General features: G+C 34.3%; 2 protein-coding genes across 3 annotated transcripts; one reads left to right on the forward strand and one right to left on the reverse strand.

Annotated features, from left to right (window-relative positions):
- The first annotated feature begins 1,073 nt into the window (after nt 1-1,073).
- LOC21409073 (PLASMODESMATA CALLOSE-BINDING PROTEIN 4) lies at nt 1,074-3,322 on the forward strand. The gene is made up of 4 exons (XM_024162492.1): nt 1,074-1,260; nt 1,615-1,857; nt 2,024-2,060; nt 2,592-3,322. The coding sequence occupies exons 1-4, from the start codon at nt 1,209-1,211 to the stop codon at nt 2,911-2,913; spliced, it is 654 nt and encodes a 217-aa protein (XP_024018260.1). The 5' UTR covers nt 1,074-1,208; the 3' UTR covers nt 2,914-3,322.
- A 1,430-nt stretch (nt 3,323-4,752) lies between these two features.
- LOC21409074 (uncharacterized hydrolase YugF) lies at nt 4,753-9,759 on the reverse strand. 2 transcript variants are annotated; one of them, XM_024162531.1, is made up of 11 exons: nt 9,526-9,759; nt 8,932-9,026; nt 8,745-8,842; nt 8,378-8,427; nt 8,021-8,116; nt 7,794-7,883; nt 7,217-7,309; nt 7,025-7,120; nt 6,237-6,302; nt 5,986-6,141; nt 4,753-5,276 (listed from the first exon to the last, which is right to left on the reverse strand). In XM_024162531.1, exons 1-11 carry the CDS (start codon nt 9,691-9,693, stop codon nt 5,271-5,273), a joined length of 1,014 nt encoding a protein of 337 aa, XP_024018299.1. In that variant the 5' UTR covers nt 9,694-9,759; the 3' UTR covers nt 4,753-5,270. The 2 variants fall into 2 exon arrangements, with proteins under 2 accessions (XP_024018299.1, XP_010091569.2); XM_010093267.2 differs by lacking the exon at nt 4,753-5,276 and having other exon boundaries at nt 5,781-6,141.
- Between the last annotated feature and the right edge of the window lie 396 nt (nt 9,760-10,155).

Consider the following 10,155-nt stretch of genomic DNA (forward strand, 5'->3'; position numbering starts at 1 on the left):
TTAAATATAATTATTTATAAAAATTTTATTATAATAAAATTCAAATTTTAAACGGACCTTTCTACCGTTATAATAGAGAGCCGTCCTTGGACTCTCTGCAACAACACAGATGCTGATTCGTGTACCAACAATGAGACGCTGATTCACGTCATCAAAAAAGCAGTGCAGGACACAGTTTGCTAACTCATTATTATGCCTTTAGCCCAAAAACAAAAAAACAAAAAAATGAAGGAAAAAAATAAAACAAAAACCCTCCTAGTGACACTGACAGCACACAGAATATGAAAAAAGATCTCCCAAAGAACCTCAAAATTGTAGGGTCCAACTCACCCCACAAGAATGATGGACCAGAACCTTTTAGACTAACCAGGTTGGGTTAACTTTTAATCACCCACATGAGTTTAAGACCGTTTGAGACTGTCAATAACACATAAATAGAAGAAAGATGACGAAAACAAAATGAGCTCTTGGTCTTGTTACACTACACTTACACACTTCCCCGTAAACACTATTCCCTGCTCGTATTAACTATTTTTATATTTGTACCGTACCATAACAATTGATTATTATAGAGTCGGTTTAATTCGTTTAATTAATTTGAGTTTTTAATTTAAATTAAGATATAATTTATATGAAAATATTTTATTATAATAAAAAAATTAAAGAGATATTTAATTCATAGATTAAAATTATGTGATTAAAATTATTTTTAATTTACGTATATTTTTTATGAAAAAAATACTGTAACAAATCATGAACTATAATTCGAATTAAGGGACGAATTCCTAACTAAGTAACAAATAAATAAAATTATTTTTAATTTTTTTTATTATAATAAAACTTAAATTTTAAATTTAAATTAATAAAATAAACGGAATTATAATTATTTATCACGTAAATATGGATAAAATAAATTAATAATATAAGTGTAAAGTGGTTTTAAAAAGCAACATCGGATACAGACACACACCACTACCACCCACCGTCATTCCTCTCTCTCTCTCTCTCTCTCTTATTATTGTCTACTAGAAATCTCCACTCTCTCTCTCCCTCTCTCTCTTATTATTGTCTACTAGAAATCTCCACTCTCTCTCTCCCTCTCTCTCTCTCTCTCTACTCTTGGCTGTCTGTAGTTTCAGAGTTTTGCAACATCTGCACAAAGGAGGCTTTTCCTCATTCGTATTTCGCCACAAGCTTTGCATCAAATCATGGCTACTCTTGTGTACATAGTACTTTTCTTGGCCCTCACTGGCTATTCAAGTAAGCTCCAGAATTACGGTGTTTTCTTTTCTTTTCTTTTCTTTTTTGCCCCCCTTATCTTCCAAATCTTGAGTCCAAAATTTTAAGATTTGACAAAAAAATCATTTTTTTTTCCCGATTTTCCTCTGTTTTGCTCCTGCTCTGAGGTGAAAGATTGATATGAACATTTTTCTTTTTTTTTTTTTCTTAATTTTTATTTTTCTTCTTTGTCTGGTGATTACATTGTCCATGATTTCTCTCCTTTCTTGTGCAAAAAAAAAAAAAAAAACCCACTTTCCCTTTTCTTCTTCTTAATAGAAAAGAAATGATTTCGTGTGGATTAACTATTTTTTTTTTTTTTTGGGTTCCAAAAAGGTGCGACTTATTGTATATGTAAAGATGGGGTTGGTGACCAGAGCCTTCAGAAGGCAATAGATTATGCTTGTGGAAATGGAGCTGATTGTACACCTATCCTTCAAAGCGGTGCGTGTTACCAACCAAATACCGTAAAAGATCACTGCAGTTACGCCGTTAACAGCTACTTCCAAAAGAAAGGCCAAGTCCAAGGAAGCTGTGAATTCTCTGGCGCGGCCCAACAATCTACAACTGCCCCTGCTAGTAAGTTCCCTAACTTCCCCATTCAAGAATCAAGACCACCAATTTAATCTGCCACCTTTTTTTTTTTTTTTTTGAAATGGTAAATGGGTAAAATTTTGCTTTTTCACTAATTGGTTTTCTGTGTCTTATTTATTTATTTATTCCTTTATTCCTTTGTGATTTACAGCCCAGACTTCCACTTGTGTGTTCCCTTCAAGTCCCAGGTATGTTTAGTTAATTAGTTATTATTTAATATGCTCAAAATGGGGGTTTTCCCCTGCAAATTTTGCTTTTTTGGAGTGTCTTATAATTGCCTTTTATTTTTCTTCTTTTTTTTTTTTGTAATTTTCTTTGGGGTTTTTAGTTGGTACAATTTCACTTTCTTCTTTTTGTGTTGCAACTACTGAGATTAAAATTTGGTGAAATTTCAGCTGGGTTTTGTGTCAATTTAGCAAAATTCTCTCCCTTAAGTACCAAACTTGCAAGATAAACTAAGGAGAAGTAGATCTAGTACCAGAAAAGTCAAAATCTTGCTTGCTTTTCTAACCAAATCCTAGGCTTTGATATGAGTTGTCATGATATAGAAAAATATAGCATTTGTTATATGTATGGGAAAAATCTCCCAAATATTATATTCTCCCTCTGCATGTTTGTTACATTAATACATAACAATACCTATTATTAAATTAAAATTGGTTAGAAAGATGACATTTTCTTGCTTGTGGCCTACTTTTTCTCTTCACTTTTCTCTGCAGCCAAACAGGCACTCCCACAACAGGCACTCCCACAACGGGCACCCCCACAACAGGCACCCCCACAACAGGCACCCCCACAACCACTACTCCATCCACAACTCCTTCAACCACAACTCCAACGACAACACCATCCACCGGAATGACACCAACCACCGGAACGACAACAGGGACGCCATCAACGACATTCAGTGGCATCAGCCCAACCGGGACCACATCATTCAACGATGGCAGTGGTGGCGTGGCGCTCTCCCCGGGCAGTTACTTGTTTATCTCTTCGGTTCTGACCTTCCTCTGGTTTTCTGGCTTTTTGCTGAGAAACTGAAGACATTTTTACCACCACCACTACTACTACTACTACACTAGGCCAATAGGGCATGCCACGCGTCGCGTGGTGGGTCTTGATGTGTGCACCAGATTATGCCACGACATGGGGGCAGACATATTATGGGGTTTTAGGGGCATAAATGAAAAGAAGAGAAACCCCACTAGGGTTTTTTTTATTTTTATTTTTTGGTTTTGTTTTTAGTTTTTGTTTTCTTGGTCTATGTGAAAAAAGCTGGGGAATTTGATTCCTTTTTTCAGTGGGGTGATATGACTTGGTACGGGGGGGTAGAACCTGATCTTTTTTTTCTTTTTAGAAATTAGATTTTTCGTCTATTTGTATATCTAATGAGAGGATCTGTATTTGTTTATTTAATGGAGCTCCACTACCCTAGCTAAAATTACTTAAATAAGTAGTTCCTATTTCTTTCTCATAAACTACTATAACTAGCATTCATTAATGCTGGCTTCCATATTGTTTTAGTAGATGTTGGCACTAGGCATCTTGTTCCTACTTTTGTCCCTTTCCTTCCTAAATTTAACAAGTTTACACGTGTTTCACTTTTTGTTTTTGTTTTTTTTTCTGATATCTTTGTTTTGGCCCATCTTGCTTCAAGAAAGTTAATGCATCTAACAAGAAGGGTTACTGTCCCACGGGGGGATGGCTCTTACAATTTTAACATGACGTGTTTACAGTGTAGCATCAATGAATTTAATCATCTGAAAATTATATTACGATTTTCAACGTTAATATTATATTTAGGTTATATGAGGGTTTTAAAATCGGAATTATGTTTTTAGTTGAAGTCTTTATATTTATTTATAAAAAATAAAAAATAGTTTTTAAAGTTTCTAATATTTTAAATAAGGATCATCTTAAAAAGTAAAATCACTTTTTTTTTATTTATTTTAGATGGTTTAAATTTCTAATTTTAATTTTCATAAATTATAGTTCTGCTTTTATAATTAAAATTACACTTATTTAAAGTTTTTAAAAATTAATATTTAATTTGAATGATTTTGATTTAAAGTTTGAATCTTGATATAATATTTTAAATAAGGATATCTTAAAAAGTAAAATCACTTTTTATTTATTTATTTTAGATGGTTTAAATTTCTAATTTTAATTTTCATAAATTATAGTTCTGCTTTTATAATTAAAATTACACTTATTTAAATCTTGATATCAAATGCAACCTGATAACTATGCTATGCTTTTCACTTTATTTGTTACATTGTCAGGATTGTCTTACTATTGAGACGGTATAGACAAGTCCTAATAAGAATAGCCCGTTTGGTTCATGGATTAGAACTATAAGATTATAATTATTTTTGATTTAACGTGAGTTTTTTGTGAGAAAAAATACTGTAGCGAATCATGAATCATGATTCGAATCAGAAAATGAATCTTCCAATCAAACGGGCTCTGTCTAAAAATGATTTACAAATAGTAAAGTGGATTCCCACCACTTTGACATAACAAAATTTAAGTTAAAACAGGGAAGTTCTGTCTTACCGAAAAAAAAAAGTTCCAGTCTGTGCTTTATTGGACCACGGGTGTTGCAGATTCTCTCTTTAGAATAATTGAGGTTACCGTGATCGAATCAAAATTCTACGTATAGAACTATTTTCATCATAAGATTACAAAATCAAATCATAATTAAACAATATTATTGATGAGAATTTAACATTTCAACTTCAATGTCCACGTTATAAAAAATGTTTTGTTTTTATCATAGAATTATCCATTAAAACAAGACGAAAGTAGATAATCTTCAATTAAATGAATATGACACTAACGAAAGTAGAACCGTTATCATTAACCAAAAAATAGGCTGGACCAGAACCAGATTTCTCTTGGATAAAATTACAAAATAGCTAGCTAGAATGGTACACGAATTTCAAACTACAGGAATTGAATTGAATTTTGACGTGCATGGCCGAAAAAGCCGAATACAATGGAACAAGTATTAAATTGAAGATAAGCTCTTCCTTTTTGTCACTCTTTCTTTTTCTTTCTTTTTTTTTTTTTTTTTTTTTCCTTCTTTTTCCACTGAAGACAACATTAAATGAATATGACATTTCAGGCTAGCATGTTAGACGTGTGAGGGATTAAGACTTGTGAACTACCTACCAAACATCTGGCCGCAAACTCTAAAAATGAGGCCTTTGACATAATGGACCCATGGACTTTATATCCCATTTGAGATGATAATATTCCTTCCGATATATCTCAACTTTTATCCTTGTTTTTCCAGCAAAAACTTTCACACTTTTTTTTTTTTTTAACTGCCTTTGATGTCATCCCATAAATCCATTGTTCTTCTGCGGAGTTCATATCAAATTGGTCATAATGTATTAAATCTGCAAGATAAGTAGCAAATGTTAGTTTCTTTTCATCCTGACATACCTTCTTAATTTGATATGATTTGATGGTTCAAAACTGTGTCTTACCAGTAGGTTTTCTTTTTTTTTTTGCCTACCACTAAACTCTCGAAAAAAAAGGAAAAAATTGTGGAAGCTTTAGCTCAACAAACTTCAAATATAAGACGAACGCAGAAATCAAATCAGTAATAAACATGTCATGTGTTTAGTGCTTTCCGAGCTTCTCTAAAATTCCTTTCACTGTTGGTAAATTTGATTTCTAGAAGAATATGAATAATTAAGGGGCAGTTTCACATGTTGTTCACGTGTATCACCATATCAAAGCACATGTTTAAGAAAAGCATTCAAAGAGTCTGTGATACAAAGTTTTGTTAGTTTGTTTGGGATTATATATATATATAAAACAGACAATCGATTTGCATGTAAAGGTGAACCGGATGTAATTACTTGCAATGACTTTTATGCATAATTATTGGATGCTAAATGTGACAATTTATTTACCTTCTGTCATCGTTGTTATGGTGAATCAAGTATTTCAACACAGACAACAAAAAAGCACGGATTATATTAATTGCAAAGTGACAGACTTTGAAACTATGACCACAAGGCAACCCAAATTTGAAAACTGTGAACATTTAGGAAAACAACGCCAATGGAATATGATTCAAGGAGGTATCAAGGAGGGGACCTTCAAAACTGAGATGTATTGAGCCCCTTCAAAGAAATCTCGTTGAGCAAATTCCACAATCAATTTGGCAACGCTGCTTGGCCTTTCAACATGCGGAAGATGGCCGCAATCCGGTATTTGGCGTATGATCGCATTCGGCAGTTCGCAGTGCAACCTCTGCATTATATAATAGACAAAGGCATCCATGATTGAGCCTTTTATTTTTTTGTTCTTGTTGAGATTTTCACTTAATTGTAGAGAAGAATACTAACCACTGCAAGCTTGTTGCTGATAATTTGGTCATCCTCACCCCATATGAGAAGTGTCTTCTGCTTTACCTGTCGAACAAGATTGTAGTTAGCTCGTTGAAAACAAAGCTCCAGAATGTTCTTCCAAAAACCATACAACCATCATCTTCAAGCAAAGTACTAGAAAGAAAGGATTTTCATCATCGACTATACATGTACTGCAACTTTGCAATACAATATTCGATTAAGTTAATAGTTGATTCATGTGTGGAATCCAATAGCCCTGCTATAAAAAGATTGCTTGAGAGGACCGATATTTTTGGAGAAATTGCATCCATGGGGGTTGGGACCTTTTTCTTTTCTTTAAAAGGAAATCCTGCTTTTGTGAGGGCAGAGAAAAAGTCGCATAATGAATTTTGGAAGTAAGCTTCACTGATGTTCTATCTCTCGTCAAGAGTTCTAAAGCATTTCTAAGTCTAAAATTCTATCTTTGCATTTCTTTTTTGTCTCCTTTTCTCTTGGTGCAATTTAAGAGATTAAATTAAAGAAAGACGCAACATAAAAGAAGCAAGGGAGTAGAATTTGCCACTCATATTTGTCCTTTTGAGATTCAGTTGCCTTGGACATAGCTTATCCACTTATTGTTAAAAGTACAATTGCCAATTACAAGGACAAAAAACAGAGGTGAGTATGGAAAAAAGAATTTTAGATGTTAAAGAGTCGGTCGGCCTACAATATATCATCCTCCTTCCTCCACCAAAAATTCCAAACAACTCGTCTCAACTGATGTGATAGAATAATTTCACACGTACCTGTTCTATTTGAGCACCGACTTTATAACCCCCACTCCTCATAAAATCCACAGTTGCATCCTCCCACCATGGGAGCAGACAATGCAAGCGACCGATCTAAAATTACATGAAAATTTGTGTCAGATCTATGATCAGGTGTGAAATCTATATTTGTAAACAGAATGTGCACTTTCTTCAAGAGGAAATACTTACATTCATCCAATCTAAGCTGGTATTGAATGATATCTCTGTGAATGCCAATAGATTCACATACAAACGCAAAGGGACACTCTTTAATAAAGACGCCTGCTTCAACAAAATCGTCTATTGTCATTACAATGATGGCTCAGACATATTAACCATGCTAAAGTAGTTAAAAGCAAAATCTTGAAACTGCTTTGCAAGACAATTTCTGCAAGACAGTGAACCAGCAGCTTATACGTATTTTGGTTGGAACGAACAATCATGAAGAGTTGGATTGCAATTCTCTTACCAGAAGCAAAGAAAGACAAACTAAATGATTTAATCCTAGTTCCATCTGGATAGATGTTAATTTTTCAGAAATCAGAGTATCTTCTTCATCGAATAATGAATACTATCATTGACCGTAACACTTGCATAGCCAATAAGCCTCAGAAAATATAAAACCACATTTCTCTATACAACCCACGGAAAGGACTCTAAACTCCTTGGTCATTGTGGCTTAAATAAAGACATTATTTCGAATGCATATACGGAATTCTAAGTGTGTTTTGGCTTTAAGACACAACTAGTAGGGTACAAAACTCACTCCTGCATAAGCAACGAATTTCGGCAAACTTGTTAGGTTTCCTGTGCCTTCTGCATACACACTCGCGTCAATCAAGACCAGTTTTTCAACCTGAAAAAAGAAGAGCCAGAAAATTTTATATTTCAGTGTAAAAAGCCATTATCATAGCAATCTTTTGGAATTATGTCCTTCTGTCGATTGAACAATTATGACACAACCATAAGCAAAATTATGCTGAAACCACTTACAGCTTCAGGATAGTTTACTGCGAAGTCAATGGCAACAGCAGCACCAAGGCTTGGTCCAACTAATATCATGGGTTTTTTGATGTAGGACTTCCAAAGCTGCCAAAATTGAGACAGCCCCAATTCAGACTTAACGTCATAGCTGGAAAATAGGGCACATTCCATATTTAGTGATATATTTTCTTCCCCCAAAATGTTTGCATATCCCCGAACCAAATATTCCGATAAGTTGTTGCTCTAATCTCTCCAATCAATTAGTAAAAACAAAAGGCCCACAATGTTACATCCAAACATAGAAAATCACATTCTCAAAATAATATGTTGAGCCAGAAAACCTCAATGATGAAGTATAGGAAGTACCTGATAAAAATGATGGCGCTTAGAGGCCACATCAACAGAGGGAAGTCTTTCTGACACGTGTAGAAGAAGAGAAAGTGCAAGTAAATAAAATGGAGCTTTCTACGATAGAATATCCCACTGGTGGTGCATGAACTTTATTGTATATGGTCAAAATCACCTCAAGATAAAGTATGCAAAACTGAGAAAAGTTGATACAGATGTTACGGAGAAAGGGTATGTACTCCAAATAAAATGCAATATAGGGAAACAGATATGCGATAAAGTGTCCTTTCAAAAAAAAAAAAAAAATGCACGGAATTGCACAAATATTCTTTTAGTAGGGATGTTATCAAACTTAAATAAAGAACCATAAAGAAATTAAACGAACCTAAATCAGAGAAACCCCAACCAAGAATGTCAACAGCCCAAGTCTCCAGGCCAGCCTCCTCAAGCAATGGATAAGTATATCTCCATTCTAAGCAGGAGCTGAATTATAAGATGCAGTGAAACTCTAAAAGACATAATAAGCAATGCCATATTATAAAACACCAGTGTATTTTTGCATATATAGAGACCTGTCAAAGCCGTGGAGAAGAACCACTGGACTTTTCTTGCTCTCTATCAATGGCTTAACACAACTACTCATAATACTATTTCCCTTCAAACTTACCTGCAATTAAGTAGGCTCAAACATAGAGCCATTAAAATTACTTCAATTATACCAAATAAGGTCATTTCTAGTTGTGCAGAAATAAAGGAGACTAATAGCAATATGAGCAAACAAATATTCACATTATCAGTCAGTCTAACACATGAATCATAGAAAATTTTCATCCCCAACTTTATAGGCTCATAACACACGAGCAATTCCATAAACTTGGAGCAAAGAAATAACGCCAAGAGAATTTAAAACATTACTTTTGTAATAATAAACGTTGCAATAATTTTGGGTGTACGTGTTATTTACCAGACTAAAAAACAGCAAAACAGAATATCTAAAACAAACAAACCATTCATCTGAAAACAAACAAAGGATAACGAACTAACACACATGCATAAATTAGAGAAAACAATGACTATATGTGTGTGTGTGTACATATATATAATATGTATAAGTGGAAGAAGAATGCGAAGAAATGGTGACGAAGTTACAGGTAGAGGAGCCGTACAGGAAGCCTAACAATCCGTGTGGCGAGCTTTCGAGCAAATGGGTCCTTAATATTCTCGACCTCTTTGGGAAGGAACGAAGGGAACCCATCAGACCGGACCCTCAAACGACGTCGGAACGTGCATTTTTCCGCCATGGGCGTAACGGAGCTGGCTGTGAGAGTTAGCATCTCCGTCACCGGCGGAGGAAGTTAGCCAAGGCTACTTTGCAGGCTCTGCTTTTCTGTGTTTCTGTGTGTGTCATTCGTTCGCGGAGCTGGAGCTTCTTGTGGCGGACATGTTGCCTCTCCATCTTTTTCCTTTTTTTTTTTTTCACTCTTTTCTTACGCGATTTAGTATCGCGTGCATATCACAATTGATTTTTATTTTTCTTTTAAATCGAGTTAATTTCGTTTTAAGTGACATTTTGGCCCATAATTTTGAAAAGACGTCCCTAATTTACTAAAGCATAGTATATTCGACTAGAGGTGAAAGTTTGAACTAGATTAAGGCTCTGTTTTTTTTTGTTGATTTGAGTTTAAAATTTGAATTTTATTACAGTAAAAAATTTTCAGAAACAGTCATATCTAACTTTTTTATTACAGTAAAAAGCTCTCACACTACATCACATCTCAACTCGAATTAACGAACCG

This window comes from Morus notabilis, unplaced genomic scaffold (assembly GCF_000414095.1).
Source record: "Morus notabilis unplaced genomic scaffold, ASM41409v2 Scaffold73, whole genome shotgun sequence".
NCBI lineage: Eukaryota > Viridiplantae > Streptophyta > Magnoliopsida > Rosales > Moraceae > Morus > Morus notabilis.